This window comes from Macrosteles quadrilineatus, unplaced genomic scaffold, assembly GCF_028750875.1.
Source record: "Macrosteles quadrilineatus isolate MER2022 unplaced genomic scaffold, UCM_ALF_1.0 Scaffold_2__2_contigs__length_208266976, whole genome shotgun sequence".
Taxonomy (NCBI): Eukaryota; Metazoa; Arthropoda; class Insecta; order Hemiptera; family Cicadellidae; genus Macrosteles; species Macrosteles quadrilineatus.
Window position 1 is genome coordinate 125,297,345 of NW_026542595.1, and position 20,463 is coordinate 125,317,807.

At 33.6% G+C, this 20,463-nt stretch overlaps 1 protein-coding gene across 1 annotated transcript in view; it reads left to right on the forward strand.

Moving 5' to 3' along the window:
• LOC128986852 (vesicular glutamate transporter 1) overlaps positions 1-20,463 on the forward strand; it is an 88,995-nt gene that overhangs the window by 58,066 nt on the left and 10,466 nt on the right. Inside the window, exons 3-10 of the mRNA XM_054407423.1 lie at positions 10,547-10,612; positions 11,157-11,305; positions 12,156-12,220; positions 15,523-15,546; positions 15,941-15,967; positions 16,928-17,049; positions 17,379-17,493; positions 19,587-19,761. Coding sequence (XP_054263398.1) covers positions 10,547-10,612; positions 11,157-11,305; positions 12,156-12,220; positions 15,523-15,546; positions 15,941-15,967; positions 16,928-17,049; positions 17,379-17,493; positions 19,587-19,761 — 743 coding nt within the window. The remainder of the gene's footprint in view (positions 1-10,546; positions 10,613-11,156; positions 11,306-12,155; positions 12,221-15,522; positions 15,547-15,940; positions 15,968-16,927; positions 17,050-17,378; positions 17,494-19,586; positions 19,762-20,463) is intronic.

The following is a 20,463-nucleotide window of genomic DNA, read 5'->3' on the forward strand; positions in this document are numbered from 1 at the left end:
CAGAGTTAATTTTCATTACAGAAGCTGCGGGGAGAATACAAAGACCGTGAAGAGCGTTCTAACTCATTAGGTCTCGTTTTGAGTTGGCTATATCAAATATCAATATGTTCCAAATATAGTTCACTTAATGCATATTTTCGTAAAATAAAGTAGTCAAAATCCTTGGATGGTTTTGTAAGCAATTGTATAAGTTAGGATAACATCTGTTTGGCACGTTTTTAAATAGTGAATTTAGCTTGTAGAGGAACAATTGATTTGATTGGTTAATAGAAAAGTACATCTTCGTTGGATGGGTTTTTATTTTAGGATCTTTATGGAGGTAAAAAGCAACAAAAATAGGAACAAATAAAAGAAAAACTTTTATGAACGAAACGTTGTTTGATGGACCAAGTAAATAAGTAAGATTTTTGGTAATAAATTAACATTTTCCCTAGGAATATCTTCTTTTCATTATTCTTTCTTTAATTGTTTTAAACTATCCTATTCTTTATGAAGAATGTAGATTGTCGACTTTCAATACATGCATAGAAAAATGGGAGTTCTTTTATCTTAAAGTAGTTGATAATATTATATTCATGTTCCTCATAGAAACTCATCTTAGATTGAGTCAAAGATGTTTACAAACGGTGTTTATTCAAGAGTAATAACTTATTTAATAACTAACAATATTTGTTTGACTACCTGTTCGTTTAGGATTTATTTTCAATTTGAATAAAATAAAAATAAACTATAAATTAAATGTTTCGACTTTTTTAGTTTGAAAAAATAACTCTTTATTACAAATAAGTTAAGAATTTAATATTCAATATGAGTTCCGGTCTTACATGAAAATATCTGAATCTTCATTAGATTACTATTTGACTCAGTGGGAATTTGCGAATTTACAAAGACTAGATTATTTAATCCAAGCAATTAAGAGGCTATGCAGTTTTAACTTTTTGTATTTTAACTTAACTTTTAATATGGGTTTTTACACCAGGGGTGAATATAAGGGGGCCCAGATGACCCACCCCTCTTAAAATAAGGAATACGAACAAAAAATAAATACCGTAAACGATTTTTATGATGTATTGTCAACAAAGAAGATTCGTTAGATCAAGTAAAAGTGACATTCAGCTCAAATCACCCTCTGAATATAAAAATCAAAACATATAAATATGGGTGTGTACTTAAAATTACTTAACCGTCATATCCAGGCCCCCAAAAATAAATTCTACATTCACCAATGTTTTAACACCAAAACAATTATTCTTTTCAAAAAGAATCCACACCACTGAATGGAACTTTTATATTTAAACGGCCAAAAACAATATTTATGAAGATCAGGAAACAATCAACAGTCTTAGGGGTGAGAAAAATCAAATCAGAATAAAAGCAAGGCGGGGTGAAAAGTAAAAGCTGGGCAATCGGATCCGAGTAGTAAATAAAACAGTCGACCAACAACAGTTGTGTCTGAGAGACGGACCGTGATAGGCGACTCTCTCATGTTGTCCAGGTATTGTTGTTGTTTGTACTGTTGTTGTTGTGTCTGAAAGTTTTGTATTGTTGTATCAGTTGGGCGTTTTCACACTATATTTCTCTTTAGTTTTGAGGGGGTTGTCTTAATACTTTTGATTGATTAAGGGGGTTATTGTTACATAAATTAACAAGGTAACTGCATCTTTTATGGTGGTTAGAGTGTCCTACGATTCCAAAAAATATTGTTCGTTGAAATGGTTGGAGTTCTGTAACAATCAAATATGATGTATATAATAATCAGAGGCATATAAAATAGGCATATAAAACACGAAATTCGACGTCAACTCGTTCATTTTGTTCGTTCATTTGCTATTTCAAAATTCCTAAAATGTCCAAATACTTTTTGTCATATACTATTACACACTTTAAAGTTCATTTGTATTTGTTGTTGAGATATTTCAAAGTTGTGCGTTGTCTTCTATACATCGGTTTTGAGGTAAATAATAAACTGTTGCACATAATTTTAAAATAGGCTTTTAAAATTGAAATATATATGCTTTTACACACCATGCAATGCATGTGTTAACACAAAGTATATTACTTTTTAAAATATATATTATTGATGTATTTCGAAATATTACGTAAATAGGCCTATCTAATTATCCTTAGAGCAAATTAAATTTACCAATTGTAAAGCTTAAGTAAGCCGGAAATGTTTTGAGCTGTATTCAGAATAGTGTTTGTATTCATACTTAGAACAAAATGATTCTATTATATGCTAGTATTTGAAGATTTAGGAAACTAAGCTTATGAAACCTACACTTGGTAAATATTATTTTATTCTCATGTTAGAACTAACTGTTGTTACATACACACAAAAATCAAACAATTTTAAAACAAATAATTAAACAACCAATATTGAATACCTTATTCAAAGAGAGGGAAAATGTGTTAAGAATAAGTATTTTATATTTATGGAAACCATTGTATATGTTTTGTAACATATACAATTTTCAGACCTCTTTCAAAGATCAGAATGTGTGATGGGATTATTGTACCCCTCTCACAAAAACAAGAACTTGAAATAAAAAAATGATTTCTTGTAAATAGTTCCTTCGATTAACATTGAACCCACACTGCATTGTATCCTTAACTATAACTAGAAATACTATGTTAAATTAACATTCCTCAATCCTCCTAAAATTATAAAATTTATCCAGCTTTATAGCCAGAAAAGTTCAAAATTTACACACTTTCTTAATGATAGATTTCAAACATACCACCAAATTTGTATGTTTGTAAGTTTGTAGCTGGTGTTAATGACCTCAATAAGAAAATTTGACATCTTTAGATTTAGAGCTACTAAAATACACTAGCTAATAACTAAATAGCCAACAAATCCAGTAAAAGCTAATATAAATCACATACAACACCTTACTCAAATCATAGACTAACCAACAACAGTAGACTCATTCCATTTAAAAATTTTGAAGCTCGTTTTCCGTATCTACTTAATGTCCGCTGACACCAATCATAATGTTGGACACTGAACGCTAGTGTCAACGAAATTTTGTTTATATTATTTTAGGACTTAATGATTTGTGCTTTACTGTTTGGTTGTATAACTAGGGGACGAGTTATTGTTTACGATTTGATCGTTTCTGGTTAAATGAGGTTTTTGAGGTTTTATACTACTGAAATAACAAGAAACAAATTATAAACAAAACACGACCTCTACAGTGCACCATAACTAACAATCAAATTGGCTTCAGCTGTTCCATAAGAGAAATTTACTGAGTTTTATCTATGCTCAAATCTACTGGAAAATATTTTCCAATTTACTTATCCTAGTAGCAATCGCTGCACAAATGAAGCCTGTCTATGTGTCAGTTATAATTAGTGACTGATGATCGCTAGGGGTTGGAAGGGAGAGGGGGGGAGGGGGATGCAATATTACAGATTGGCCGACAACGAGAGCTCTTATCGTTATTACGCGTCGGATATAACTAACGAGCGACGAGAACTAATGAGGCAACAAGTGAGAATACGGGACAACCCGGCATCCACACACCTGCTCCTGCTTTATACATTCGGTCATTAATAGGTTTTGTACTTCCTACTGGAACAATAGGGGACGAGGCAGCGGGGTTGATGTGGCAACGTCGCACCGGCCTATTGCTAGGGTCTAATAGTGATAATATAGATCGCGCAGACACTGCAGTATGAGTTACTAGCTGTTTCGGTAGGCCGCGAATGCGGTGTTGCCACTTTTGTCGCTCCGCGGCCTGGTATTAGAACCATGACACTAACCAATTGAGAAAAAACGTGGAAGAGAGAAGAAGGACAATAGTAACCGCCTTCTTTGAAATCTTGGATATTTATTGTTTTTACTATTTCTATAAAGTTATTTTTGGACGAGTGGAATGATGTGTTTTTTGAGTAATTCTATGTACGAAAGTATTTAAATATTTTTAGTAATTTTAAGGTAGTTAACATGTAGAAAGAAGCTACTTTGGAAGCCCCAAAAAAGGTTGTGGTTGACCTTTAATAGATCTTTAGTTCCAAATTATTGGTCGTTTAAAAAAATTGTATTGACTCTTTTTAAAACAAATAGAAAATTCAATCAACCTGAAAATGTTGATAGAAACATTGAAGAGCTTAGAAGAATTGTTTATGATAAAGAAATAAGGCAATTTAACTTCTTTATAGGTGTGCTTTTATGGTGTCTTTTCTTTCTTACAATATGGATTTGTTTATTAATTTTCTTTTACTAAACTCTTGTAAATTTAAATATATACTATAACTTTTAGCGCAAGTTCTTAGGTCCTGTGTTCTGCTAAGTCACTACTGTTACTTTTTAAATTGTTTTGCACATACAAAAGGTTCAACTAAATAAGTGCAATACAATTTGAAATAGAACAAGTAAGTATTAAAATTATATCCACATATATTCAAAGAAGATTATGACCTTACAAACCCAAGGCAATTGCGTTCCGCGATGAAATTATCACATCCTCCCACCTAGCTAATGTGTTCCATCAAGTATCTCAATAAAATAACTTCCACAGTTTATTTTTTTCTTAAAAAATACAAATTTAAAAAACATATCTTTCAAACTTACTGCTGTACAGTATATTATTGTTTGTTAATACGTTTTATAAAATAAAACAAAACAACTTCCACAGTTTATTTTTTTCTTAAGAACATACAAGTTAAAAAAAACATATCTTTTAAACTTACTGCTGTGCAGTATATTATTTTTTGTTAATTCGTTTGATAAAATAAAATAAAATAACTTCCACAGTTTATTTTTTTCTTCCACAGTTTATTTTTTTCTTAAGAAAACACAAATTTAAAAAACATATATTTCAAACATACTGCTGTAGTCTATATTATTTTTTGTTAATTCGTTTGATATTTAAAACAATACAAAAACGGTAAGAATATCCTAAAGTACACATAACATTTTAAATGAGGGTGAATAGATAATTAGTAAAACTATTTATATCAAACCCAATATTCATACTTGTTACATTTCCCCTGTTAGTTTTTTGTCCCAAAGTTATACCCAGCGAAGTAGTACTTACATTATAAAAAAATCAAATACACATACAAAACTATTGTTTCCCAAAACAATCATCTTAATAAGTTAAAGTAGCTCGACAAGATCGCTGAAAGGTTCCCAATAAACAGCAATGCTTGTAGGTGGGAGTCTACCGACCGTATCGACCAGCTGATCATTAATATTTAGTAGACTCGCTTTTATTGTATTGGGAGCAGTGATCATTTGGCTCCTATTGCCTCCTTTATGTCTGGACCCTGTCTCATATGAGACAACCATCTTACATAACGAGTATGGCGTTATTGCGATCCGATCCCCTCATTATTTCCTCTTCTCATATTTCTCTTGTTTTCGTCACTTCGCTTTTTCATGACAAGTTCGTTTTGTTGTTTCGTATTATTTTCGTTTAAGGCTTGTAAAACTGTGACAGTTATGAACCCGCTGAGCAGTGTTTTGTTGGTCATAACTTCAATATTATTAAAACTGTTTCAATTCATTTATGTATTGTAAAAGTAATTTATATCTCACCAACAATCTTAACTTACTAATATTATGAATGTTGAAGTTCGAATGTTTTATGTCACATTGTGATTCACGTTAAAACTACTGGACCATTTGAGCTGAAAATGTATATGAACCACAAAAGCAGATATACCACAGATGAACATAGATCTATAATTGTAAACTCTCCTTAGACTTCGCACTACAAGCTCCCAAAGTTACCTTGCTATTGTTATGCATAACATCAGTTAATATTAGAGTTAAAGAAATGTTCGTAAATATGTGTGTTGATGTACATTAAAATTTAGGAAATTAATGTGTAATTCAATATGAGAAATATTATTCATTAAAACAGATTGAAAACGTGCTGCAAAAGTTTGCTTGTAGTTTCTGTTGAGTTTAATTAATGAACTACAGGTAAAACGACTTGACTATTTTGAAGAATCAGGGTAAAACATGTTATCTTATGTTGCTCTGGATTCTTACTGCTAGTTATTAAATTCTTCGTATTTACTCATTCCCTACATAATTTTTTATCGTGCATTTCTGTTAAACTCAAAGAACGCATTATGGTTAATTATTAATTAATACTGTGTTCATTTTTGAGAGTAGAACAAGTTATATTATGCAATAGTTTTTTTGTCTCTCTAGCTATCCCAAAACTAAAACTAAAAAATAATAAATAGTAACTTAAAGTTAAAGAATAGTTTTACCACAGTTTTATAATATCACGCATTCAGGTAAAGTACAGGTTAAGTGTAAGAAAGGGCCATGTGGCCTAAACTTTGCCTGTGTAAATAAATTATTTTCATTTTATTTCATTTTTTCATTTCATTTAAAATTTTACCAATAGCCAATTTCGAAAAAAGTTTAACATCCAATATTCAGCACACCTACATCCTCCACTACTAAGCAGGCCAATAATGTTGCCCTAATGAAATCAGTTCCGGTAGAAAGGTTCATATCTTTTATTGGGAGGAAGTAATTGAGGGGGAGGGCGCCCCAGGGTGTTTACCTGCCACTTGAGGCCCCCCCTCCCCAACCTGCACCGCCCCTGTAATATAGACTTGTTAGCCTGACTTATAGCTCCTGTTGCTATGAAACATTCATTGCGTGTTTGGGGCAAACTAGGGGTCATCTTGTGGTGGACAGATTGCACGTGTGTAAGGGTCATCTTGACTATAACATAGGATAATCTTGTTTTGGACAAACTATACCATATAAACTGAGGTTCATCTTGTTGTGAACAGATAGTGAGTCGATAGCTCAGTCGGTAGCGTCGCGGACTTCGAGCCCAAGGCAGCGATGTCGTGGGATCGGATCCTGGTCACTGCCGATAACATTTTATCAGTACAGTTCACCTTTGTACTGTACCGGCTCACTCCTTGCTTTGCTGTAAACGATCCATGCACGGGTGCTTACTTTCTTCATTAAATTTATACTATTTATAGACGTGGTAGAGGTTCATCTGGCCCTGAAAAAGACTTGTTCAAAATTGAGAGTCATCTTGTTATAAACAAAGTACACTTTGCTTGAAAATGAAAGCCAACTTTTTTTGGAAGAAACTATTACAGAAAACCAAGGCTTATATATTTAGAAACAGATCAGACCAGTTAGACAGACTACACTTTCCTATTAAAATAACTGGTGTGTCAGCTTCATATTAGTATAGTTAACTAATTAGCAGCACTAGACAATTATGTTTCTCTGAATAATTAACACAGGGAAATGCGTACTTGGATTGTTAGACCCGTATATTAAAAAAAAAAAATGTCTGGAATGATATATAAAGCCTATACTGTTATAGCACATAAAGTAGGAAAAGGTGGTCTAAACATGACAAAGAAATAATAATGTGAATTACAATCCAAAACAACAAAAACATATCGACGCCTGACAGTTGCGCGATACTACATGAACGCTGTATTACTATTGCGTCATAGCATTGCAGGCGTGACTTAGTTGGGAACTACTTTTTGTTTATTGACCGATGATAGCCGTAATTATTTTTAAAATCTATTTTCAACCCGGTATAAATAAACCCCACAGCAGTAAAATTTTTGAAATATCACATTTTAAACGAATAATCAAGACTATTCAGACCATTAAATCTTAAATCTCTTAATTTGTGTGTATTTACTCATAAGATAACTACAGATTTGTATTTAAGATAATTAAATACATGCATAAACATTTTTAGTTAGATATACTAATATACGTCTTTCAAAGTGCATACAGTAGTTTTAAGTTCCAATGTGAATCTATAAGCATACATACACCTAGGTAAAGATGATTTTAGTATAGTACGCTTTTATATGGTTTATTTCAGCAAAAACCTGAAAAGTAAAATCACAAAATCACACTCTTATTACTCACTGATACTGTAGTACCTTTCATGGACACTATGACTCAAAATACTATCAATGACTTTATATCTTCAATAATACTATATTAAAATGCAAATTTCTTACAACTTAAGTAATTATTGATAATTATAGATAAAGAGTAGATTGTGTTTTTCTTTCTATCCATATTCAAATTACTATACCAAAATTGTGTAACCATTATCGCATGTTTCGTTACTTCGTAAACATAAGACTCTTCTTTACGATTGATTGAATTTCAATTTGTTATGATTTTTTACATTATTAGGCCAAGTTTGTCCCTAAAGTTATTTTAAAACCTATTCAAACTATATTGTTAGGAAATAAACTTAGAATAACAAGCAGCAACACAAATCAAATAAATACAGTGTGCAACTTCCAATCATAAAAATTTTACCTTGGTACTTTCTTCTACATTTTCCTCCAAAAAATTCCAAAGTGCTACAAAATGGTCTGGGTCAAAGGTGGATGACTCACCACTCCAGTGCCTCTTGTATCTGGAGAGCACATTCGCCGGATCTGTTTACAGACAGCTGTTGGTGACGTCGAGCACTTCTTCCCTCCAATTACCCCCTCCCCGCTCAACACCTTCACATCACTATTATTAAACGTTTCTCAGTTCATTTCAATATACCCTCCGTAGGTCTTTGAGACCTCTCCGTTTCTCAGACGTCTTTGAATCTAATGAATAAGGGAAGTTGGCGGGCTTCGTGTTTTCCATTACCTTTGACAAGTGGTTAATTGAATTGGTTCGTGCTTATTATGTTGTAAATAAATTTTTTGTGGTTATTGTTTTTATTTCTTTGCGTCGCAGTACAAAAATTCATAATTGAATAGAAAATAAATTTCTGAGATTACGAGGAATTTGTTTGTCAAATGTCTGTAAGCCTATGTCAAAAATTGAGTTAAATCAATGTATTCTACAATAACTCTAAACGAAATGACGTCAGTGTTTGAGCCTACAGTATTGTCATTGCAGGTGCTATGTCGTACTGAAATATAGTGGAGGAATAAAGTAAAAACTGCATTACTCGTTTAAAACTTTATTTATTATTTTATAACTTTTTAAGAAAATACAATGATCCAAGCCAATTTAGAAAAAAAACATCAAGTAAAAAGGGCCACCAACGCCTGACTATACAACGATACTGCATGACCTCTGTAGCCATATTGCATTATTAAATTGCAGGCTCGTCTGGTTTAGGAAACCCCTTTTGCATTGTTATGTTAGCTATCAGCTGTTTTATCACTGATTATTTTTCATAGTTATTTATTAATATATACACTATTTTTAAAATTTTATTTAATTTTATTAAATTGTAATTTCAATTTAACTACCTGTAAAATTAAGTACATAAATATAAGATCCATTTATAAATTCATTTAAATTGGTAAGTCGTTGGTCCTGTATATTTAAACTTCGTGTCAATTTAAGACAAAACATTTTTTTTATAACATTCCAAACAGTCCGAATGGTTTTAAAGACTATAAGACAAGAAAATTAAATCTTTTTCAATGTGCGTTGCCAATAATACAACCGTTTGAAATTGCATTGTGTTTAAACATTTTTTGTGTTTCCATGAAGGGTAGAAAGGTTTACCCATTGAATTTAAAACATAAAGGGTTTTTGTTTATCATGACTATGTTAGAGAAAAGAAACCCCCTCACTTCTACATTTTTTTTCTATGACGCTAGGCACGATCATGGGATTGTTTTTCACATCACTTCAGGCTAGACCCATACATCGATGGCTAGACCAAGGGGTTGCGGCATTATCACTTAGATATAATCCATTGGTGACTTGGACCCGGGACCTCAGGGACTGAAGTCCCGCGCTCTAACCACTACGCCAGCTCGCTCCCCAGTCGCTTGTACAGTAGAACTTTATTTATTCTATCTTTATTTATCTATTAGCGTTCCTTTGAATAATTAAACTAATCACATTTGTCCACAAATATTTACTTACGAAACAATCCCAAGAAAAGAAATTTCCATCAGGAAAACTATCTAGGTGTTAATTTTTATTCCACAAAATGTTCAACATCCTCCAAAAATCATCACCCGACTAATACAGAGATCTATGAGTCGAATCACAAAATCGCAGTGACATATCGTATCGATTATGCTGATATCGAGATATTGTTCGGTTGTCATGGAGACGTGACGTCACAGTTAAGAGGATCATGTGGCAACGCCAAATGCCCATTAACGATGCCTTTTCAAGTCACGGAAAGCCCTTGTTAATGAGGATCACTGTCAACGTTTATACTTCAACTGATTTTAAAATGTTTCATTTTTTGCTGCATCACTTCACAATTAATTATTTAACTTAAATTGTCAAAAAATTATGTGATTTGAAGCTGAAATTAAAGCTAGCTTTTGTGACTCTATGTGGATTTTATAATTTCACTATCCAAACCAATTAAATAACCTAGTTAGCTACGAAAATGTTTAAAATGTTTTCGTACATTTACTATCAGTTTACTCTTTGATGAACCTCAAACGCACTCTGAATTGTAATAGGGTAATTTTAACACTCTGAATCACTTGCAATTTAGACATAAGCTACAGAGATACAATATAAAAGAATGTTGAGTTTTACTTATACTTTTACTGATTATCAATATTAATTTTGTTCCAGCAATGTGCGCTATGAGGAGTTTGAGATGCCGCATAAGAACTTGCAAGACGTCCATCCTACCCTGGGGTAAGTTATTTAAGTGAAATAGATGATACTTAATTAATTATTAATCACAAATTACGATTAAATGATTTTTTCAACGTTAAGCCACTAATTTATACATTTAAAACCTTAAAAGGCATAGTGTAATAAATCATTCTTAGGTTAAAGAGTCAAATATTTCTTCAAAATTTTATTTGGAAAGAAAACTGAGAATAATTAGTAATGTCACAATTACTATGAAAAGCTTTGCTTTCTTAAACGTATACAGTTCACTATGTAATCTGTCAAGTGTCAAGTAGATTATGGTAGAATGCACTATACTCCAAGCAAATCGTAACAATTCATTACTAAATCTGATTGGAACAACTGTATATTAAGTTTTGTTATCTTCTTTCCTCAAAATTATCAAATTACTGTTATTACATTGTATAACACAGTAAACAATAATGTGTAACGTCTATGAAGTAATGTATTTTCAATACAATTTAATGGTGTTAATTTGTGACTCCCAAAGAGGTGTGAGGTTTGACGAGTTTATCAGCAGAGTGCTTCACTTCCCCTTGTTCAGGTACCCCAAGGGCGAAGGCCCGGACCCTGGGTCCCCAGGATCACCCCCGGAACCGGAGAGACCTCCTCTGAGGCACATCGACAAGTACATCGCTCCAGAGTGCCCTTGTCTGACCAAGAGGTACACCATCGCCATGCTAACCTGCTTAGGTGAGTGGGAAAATGATTTTAGATGATTCAAATATGTTAAATACTACAATATTGGTACGAAACAATAATGTAAACGCTAAAACATTAATGTTTTGCATTTACAAAATGCGTAGTAAAGTTAGTGTGCCATATTGTATTTTCAAGCATCTATGCTATTAGGGAATTATTTATGAGATATCATATTCAACTTTATAATCAGTATGAACCACCAAAAATGTATTCAATGATGTCTTTACTTAACTCACCATCGCCAACAAATGTATTGAATTTTCTATTATTGAATTATTGAATTTTCAATTCAATTTTTCAAGGTATCGAATTGCATTTGGTTTCCAGCAATTTTTCAACTGTAATAAATTACAACACGAAATTAAAAAGGTTTGTTTAATGTTAATGGCCATATTTTGGATAGAAAAATGCACTCCAACATAAAATTCAAATATTCAACAAGTGGCATAAAATATATTATATTGCAGTACAGCCTCACAAAACGAAAAATGATTTAACGTTGTCTTTAATGGCTTATTGGAGCAGTTTGTATAGTAAGCAACATTGAATATTTGAATTATTTGAAATAAGAATATACTTAATAAATAGTGCGGATAGCTAATATAGTTGGAATTTATAGTATTTCGTAATTATCCATAATTCCCAAGGATTATGGATATTTAACCTCAAAGATTCTACAACCATATAATTCCCAACACTTTCTGCTTGATTTCAAGAAATAGACTGATTCTACTCGAATGTCGTACCCCTATTATGCATCAGATTAGATCGTATAAATGTATGTCACATGGATAACATAAAAAATTAGTCTAACAATAATTAAATTATTTGTTCTTCACAGGTTTTATTATTTCCTTCGGAATGAGGTGTAACATGGGAATGGCGAAGCTCAAAATCTTTGGAGAGGTAAGTGTTAAATTAGAAAATATGTTTAAATTTACATCAATCTACCTCACTCATAGTTAGCCTATAGGTTGTATGATGTAACCTGTCCACCATTTCATCTACCTGTGGATTGGCCAATGTTTCCTAGATCCAATCCCAGGATGGTCAGGAGACAGGTTCCGTCTTACAGACTACAAATACCGCTTTATCATAGCAAAAGAAACGTTTTACGTTACTGTTATGTGTACTTTTTAAATATCAGGAAAAATCCAACATGTTCCAATTCAACCAGCAATAAATCTTCAAACCCTTCGAGTGTAAAACAGAAAGATGAAATAAGTGTTAAGAACAATTCCAAAAAGCAATTTCGGTTGAAGTGCTGTTGAGGGGGTGGGAGGGGGGATGGTTTGGTGTATTGTGTTGTAATCGCCGATTCACAAGCGCGTCTGTGTTATCCGTCAGTCAGCTGTTTCGCTTGGATGCCTGTGAATCGGCCTTCCACGCCAACGCGCTCATACGGTTTTCATTTACACTATCTGACGCGCCGCCACGCGCCAATGGGGAAGGGGGGTTGGGGGATTAGGTAATTAATGGTTCGGGAGATATCTACATTAGTGACTTGAAATAGTCGTGAAAGCTATATTAGATTTAAGTTCAATACTATATTGATTTATTTTAGCTTGGTTTGGTTTAACATAACTGAATAACAAAAAAAATTAAGTAAAATCAATCTATACTTTTATGGATGCGATAGTTGATCGTCATGAATTTGATTAGTAAAGACTGGAGCGGTGGCGTCGTCCTGTTAATCCAGCTACTAGGGGGTCACGAATTGTGGATATTTATATGCTGCACTGAGTACTACGACTGTCCGCAGTACTATCCTGATAATTAGGCCAATTCGTTAATACCATAGACTTACCAACACAAGTGACTAAGGCAAAAATGTGGTTTGGATTCCACTATTAACCGTAGGTCCCTTAGTTGCCATTAGCTGTACGGGCTATTAATTAACAGCTGTGTCTAAGGAATATCTCAGCCTTAGTCACTAACAAGATTACAATATCGCGCCACTCATACACTCATCTCCATTCATACTTGGCTTAAAATACCTACTTTGTATGGTCACCATTTCAATGAACAGTATTAAAGTACTTTAATTAAATAGCTATTAAGGTCGCTTATTTTAGTCAGCAACCAAACTACACAATGCAAGTAATGAAACATCGATACTATGCTTACGATTTCACAGTGAACGATTAAATGGACCGAGTCAAGTGGTGTAAACAGCAACAATAATCCATGCTTAATCTATTAGTTTCTAGAATACCTTTAAGTTTTGCTCATATTTTTGTTTGTGTAAGCAAATAATGATGTAAAATATATTCACGATAAATATTAATTACTACATTCATTTACAGTGACCGATTTTCTAGAAGTTAAGGCATTAGAACTGAAACATATCTAGATTCTAAATGTTTTAACCCGTCTCCATTCCTCTTGACCTCTCTAAACCCGTAAGCAATTTGTGATATGTTGCTGCAAAAAATGTTAAAAACACCAATACGCTGAGTTTCATTATGTTTTTGTAAATACTTTTTATTAACTGTAAGATTGTGGAAAAATTTCCTTACACTTTGAGCAGTTGCATAACCACATACAACCTCATATCAGACCCTTTGTATTTAATAGATCTATTACTACATAAAACTATTAATTTTATGCTATCACAAAAAGTACGTAATAATATAATTCAAAAGCATGTTTACGCTCATCAAACCCCACATCTACGCATTTTAAGCTTTCAAAACTACCCTAAATCTCCACGCACGGAATACTACACATTACGCATTACGCTCCCCCTTGTAAAAAAGGAAGTAATGTCACAATAGCTTTGTTGCGGAACGGAAGTTAGAAGGGGTGGAAGCAGGGGAGCCAACTTAATAAACGCTAACAAAGATGGCTTCACGGACGATGAGAGGAAAGGACAAAACACCGGAAGTGCAAGTGAAAACATCGCGCCCTTTCGCGTGGTCACGTGCATTAGCGCGGGTAAAACGCGTCACGCGTGCATTAGCGCGGGAACATCGCGTGGCGCACGGGTGAGTAACAGGTAGATTGTATCGTGGTCGTGATTCCCATTATCAATCAATATGTTGTTATGGGTTTTCAGGTTGGAAGTATTATAAAAAGTTAAAAGGGAAAAATTGTTTCAGTGTATATTAAGCTAGAGTTTATTTTGCAATCTGCGACCCTAGAACGTACTACGAACAGAAAGAATTTTTTTATGTCCCTGCTCGTAAACTTATAATTATTGAAAAGAATTTAACTTAATAAACAAGGGAAATACTCAAATACTGAACATTTTACTAAAACGAAGTAACAAGTAAAGTACTTTATAAAATGTTAACACGTATTAAAATTTGTATAACCAACTAGATGTTTTATTCGATGGAACATTGTTTTCACTTTATCAGTTAGACAAATTTTGGATTTATTTCAATTATTTTTGTAGGATATGTTCATTGTCAATACGTTTGAGAGATGTGTCAACAATACTACATTGTGAAATTGGTAGTTTAAATGTTGATACTATTCATTGTACATTGTACCATTTGTTGTATAGTATAAAAAACATGAATCTAAATGAATATAAAATTGTCTCAGCTATCTAAATATGTTCGTTAATTAATTATTCATTATTACACTATGCTGTTTCCTGCAATATTAAAATTCATTACCGTATAATTTATTTTGATTTCAATAAATCATAAAATACTTAAAGTTGACTAGCTTAAAACCAAATGGGCCAATTAAATGTATGGAGTAGTAGGACTCACCAATTTGTACATAATGTATATCTATTCGGTATACTGTACTATTTACAAGAACATTTGCAAATCTTTCACGAGACGTAGCACTAAACTCTCTTTCAAACCGCGCGGCACTTTGTAACCCTCTTGAAAAACAACCCCATAAAAAGCTGCAACACTAATGGTCCATTTGGTCGCTATTCTTGCTATGACGTCACATCCGGGGGTGCGTCTCGACCGGAAACACTCCGCGACACAACAATAGTATCTGATTGAGCGCAGGGACTATTTTATGTGTCCATATTTATATACAACGTCACTTTACGCGCAATGAAATAAAATAATGTTAAGTGTTTAACCTGTAGTATTGTATTAATGTCTATTTGTTTAATTTTGGGAAATTTATTTATGTATATTACGATTATATGATAACGGTTAATATAGGGAAATATTTAACATAATTTTTAAATTGTCTGTAGTTTTATTTAATATTTTGTTTTTATGTTCCAGGAACCTAGAAAAGGAAATTCATCAGTGAGTAAATATATTATATTGCTACTTACTATGTAACTGTGAAAAATGTCATGAGTGTATTTAATTTTCCTGGTAAAATACACTTATAAGCATTAAAATGATGTACATTAGTATAACATATTAAAATGCCTAGTTTATATGTTCGTTGAATAATCCTTTAATTTCATTGTTTTATACACATTTTCAATTTTAGTTTTAGTTTTAGTGTTTTAGCTAAATTGATTATGTTAAATGTTAGTTTATTTTTGTAAAGATTTTGGATGGTAACGTAGACTTTTCATTTATTGTGTTGGCGAATGCGTATGATAAAAATATAGTTACTTACATTAATAAAGGTTAGCCTATAATATATAGTAAGATGTTTGTCCCTAACCTTCTTTTCATTCTCTTCCAGCATCCTGACAAGGACGACGACGATGGTGTAAGTTATTATTATTACATTATTTATTTTCCAGTTCATCTAAATAAAAATGTAACAAACACCAAGTGTTTATATTTTCAGAAGTAGCTTATCTGTTTAATAGGCTATATATGTGTGAATAAAGTAATTTAATGATGGATGGTAATGAGAATTTCCCTTATACAAAGCTTCCTACGTACTAAAAATTCAGCTATAAATTTTTGTATCTAGCAATAACCTTCATATAAAGGCTTTCCCAATTCAGCAGTTCCACGTATTTACAAGGGACTAAAATTTTTAATTTTTGTTTATGAATCCCCCAAATTTATAATAAGATATTAATATGAAGTAGAAAACATTGTATTTCACTTAACTATTGTGTAAAAAAAAAGTTTGGACTCAATAATATAGTCTATATTTTATTCCCCTAATGGAAAATAAAACAAACCTATATCTACCTTTGTTACACCAAACTATTGAATATAAACTATTTTAATCAGTTAAATACACGTGTTCATTATTGATGTTATTTTAAATTCTTTAATTTTAACGCATTACCCTATAATGAGTTTATAACTTGCTAACTGTATTGTAGTAAACAAATTAGCACATTGTTTAAGATGTTGGCGGCCTCTTGAATTTGTCCGTCCACATAGGCCTTGGGCCTGTGCGTGGAACGTATACAGCAAAGCAAGGGATGAGCCAAAACAGTAGCCTACATAGGTATTGATAAAAAAATAATTGAAATTTATATAATTATAGAGGCTGCAAAAGGAACTCTTTACATGTATGTGTTAGCATAAAACGGGAGCGCCGATGGAGACCTGTGGGGGTGTGTGCGTTTGAAGGGCCTTGACCTGGTCTCCATCGGCACTCCCGTTTTGCTAACACGTTTTGTAATCGAAGAAGGCTTGAAAAGGAAACAAGACTAACTTACACATTTAATTTTTCACATGTTTAATTGTTCTTTTATGTTTACAGGACGAGGTCCACTTCAACTGGAGTGTAGGCATGGAGAGCGCCGTGGATTCATCTTTCTTCTGGGGTTACTTGGTAACACAGGTTCCTGGAGGTTTCCTGGCCTCGAAGTATCCTGCCAACAGGTAGGAACCAAGGAGATTATAATGTAGCGAAAATAATATAAAAGTGAAATAGTATGATTATAACTTATACACGAATGCCCGATAAATCGGATCACCTATATTAAAGAAGCCTTTGAACGTGTACTGTTAATTTCTTTACTTCTCAAAATATTTAGTTTTTAAACGATTTGAAGTGGTTGAAACAAATAATATAAAATCGATTGGTGATTGGCGGGATTTGAACCCAACACCTCGGGCACCGAAGCCCTGCGGTCTACCACTAGACCAACTCCCTCCCCATCTAGTATTAATACTGGCAGTTAACACAAGACACCTTGACTTGTTGACAGGGTGTTCGGGACAGCGATCGCTTGTTCTTCCTTCCTGAACCTCCTGGTGCCAGGTGCCACCCAACTGCATCCCATGGTCGTCATCGTGGTGCGAGTCCTACAGGGACTTGTGGAGGTTGGTGCTTGTGTACATTCTCATGCTTTTAAAACACTGCATAAGACAAGCTGTAAATTAAAAAAAAAAAAACCTAAAGAAACATTGGTTGCAGAATGCAGTACAAATCTTTCTATTGTACATTTGCGGCTCCCATTTGGAAAATACGAATCTGAGAAGAAATAGATACCTTTTGAATAATATTCTTACTTATGTTTCTACTTTAAATCTTATTTTAACAGGTTTCAATTAAGGACCAATATTGACGTGAACACTTTGATTCTCAATTAAAAGAATGTTTGCAATTCCAAATAACATTTGAATCTGCTTACGTTTTGCTTGTAGAATAAAAATTGGGAAATGTGAATTCAAACACATTAAATTTACAATGGGCGACTACGAGTACCTTGATTGAATATTTTTTGTCAAATTTAACTTGTAGTATCTAATATTTTATTCAGCAAATTAAATTTAAAATCCGATTCTAGATTTCTTAAATTATTTTAGGTGTTAAATGCAGGATGACTGTAGAATTAAGTAAGATGAAAATGTGCAGCTTTTGTTTCGGCAAGTTATTTCTGTATTCAATGTCATTTAAAATGTTGGGCCTACCTTCGAACAAGGTTACTGACTTTTCTGAAGGAACAGTTATGCATATTTTCCTGCCAAACAGACAAATACAACTCAAAATCTAACCATTGTTTCCGTTTTAACACTGAAAAACATCCCAATTTCCTTCTGTAATACAGATAGCTAAAAGGTTACTAAGTCAAAACACAATATAGTTAATCGTAAATCCTAAACGTATTTTAATGAGGCTTTTACACTATAGATCGGCTCTTCGCGAGTTTACTGGTAGCGCAGGGCTTAAAGAGGTAAGTGATGAACATGAGGGGGTGGGGGAGGGGGTGGGTTCTTTACAATACACCCTCATAATACCCAGATCAGCAGAATATCGGCTTAAACTGCTCCCCCCCCCCTCTCAACATGGGCTTGCAAATCGCTGCGAGTTGCCTGGGAGCATTGATACCTATTGAGCCTTTCCTACCTGTGATGAGGCGATTTTTTTAGCGTGTCTGTTTGAAAAAATAGTTACTGAAAAGTTTCAAATGTGTAAAAGTCTCCGTGCAAATTTTATTGCCTAATGGTTAGCGTTTAAATAACCTTCATAAATGGACGTTATAATACAGAGTTTAAGGCCCAGGCCCAGGTAGACGAAGGGTCAGGGGACATGTCCCACCTTACAGACTATAGGCATAGTTGTTGGACTTTAATAGTGTGAAATGTTTAATTATAGCTACAGCAAGCACAACCTGACTTTCCGAACATTAAATTAGCAATAATTGGATACAAAACTAAAGAATAACAAATAAACAAATTTAATTTATACCTCAGATGCTCTTATTTGGAAGCCTCAATTGATTAAGAGCAGTTTTCAACCTTTAAAATGTCGATTTCCTAGTTTTTATAACATCAGAAGCATGCACCAATACATGCAGTTTAGTATGTATTTTTCTACACAAGTTTAAAGAAAGCCATACTTATTTGTTTGCTGCCTTATATTTTTCCTTCCATATTCCATATTTTGCCTTATATTTTCTGTGGACTCAAATTGGGTTTTCATTGTTTTCAACCAATTGTAGGTTTAATAGAAAAACCTCATTCTTTTACAACCTGTTAAATCGTTCGTTTGTTATTATTACTTCGTATATGAATCCAAAATCAACAATTTCCGTCAATAGATTTCCTTTCGGGGATCACATTTACCTTTCTGGCAAAACCATGTGTGTGTATTCTTCCACCTGAACAACCTTTTCAATTCCAAATAATTCTAAAGAATATACAAATTATACTACTGGAGCAGAGAATTGCTTCGAAATACATTACTTCAACACAAACACTGCCCGAAAGGACCTGCTCATAAAAAATAATGCTAAAAAAATAATGCCTAATGCTCCTGAAGGATGTGCATTGTGCAGGGACAGGCACAGCGAAATGCACTACCTCTGAAATGTGTTTTGGCACAGTGCATTTTGTAACTACGCCTAGACCAGATATTGTGGCCTAGATCCTAACCACAATATCTGTAACTAACAACCACAACCCACTTCCAGGGAGTGACCTACCCCGCCTGCCACGGTATCTGGAGGTACTGGGCGCCGCCTCTAGAGCGCTCTAGGCTGGCCACCATCGCCTTCTGTGGCTCCTACGCCGGAGTGGTTGTGGGGATGCCCCTGTCTGGGATGCTTATTGCCTCCTTCAGCTGGCAAGCGCCCTTCTACTTTTACGGTAAGAAAAATGTTTGTTTCAAACATCAATAGCAAAATAATTAATTAGATATTCAGATTTTAAGACGCAGGAATCCATATTTTAAGCAAGCGTCTGTCACTAATACTTTTTTCAGTACAACAAGATAAAAATGGGACGTTGATACAATCAATTAGCAGGTTTATATTTTACCTCCAAGACTCACGTAACTCGTTACATCAACTGTTGGAGCACACAAAAACGGAACTAGATTTTTGTAATCAAATGTATGTGGTTAGTGAAAGTAAAGTATCCAGAAAACAGTTTACGTGAAGGAGGGATTAGACCAATTTTTTTTTTTTTTGTCCTAGGACGCTAGGCACGAGCCTGGGATTGTTTTTCACATTACTTCAGGCTAGACCTAGGGGTTGCGGCATTATCACTTAGATAAATCCATTGGTGACTTGGCGGGGATCGAACCCGGGACCTCAGGGACTGAAGTCCCGCGCTCTAACCACTACGCCAGCTCGCTCCCCAACCAATAGATTAGACCAATAGGAATGGGTGTCTCGGCGAAGGACCCGAAAGGACAAGCAGCTTTATAAAAAAATTTTGATAGTGGATTAAAAGAGGATTTTGCTTTCGAATCCAAGTTGGAAAATGGCCCGGTTATGAAAAAGTGCTAAAAATCCAGAATAAAATGGTTATAGTTCTAAATGACTGTTCTTTCCTTCACTGTGAATC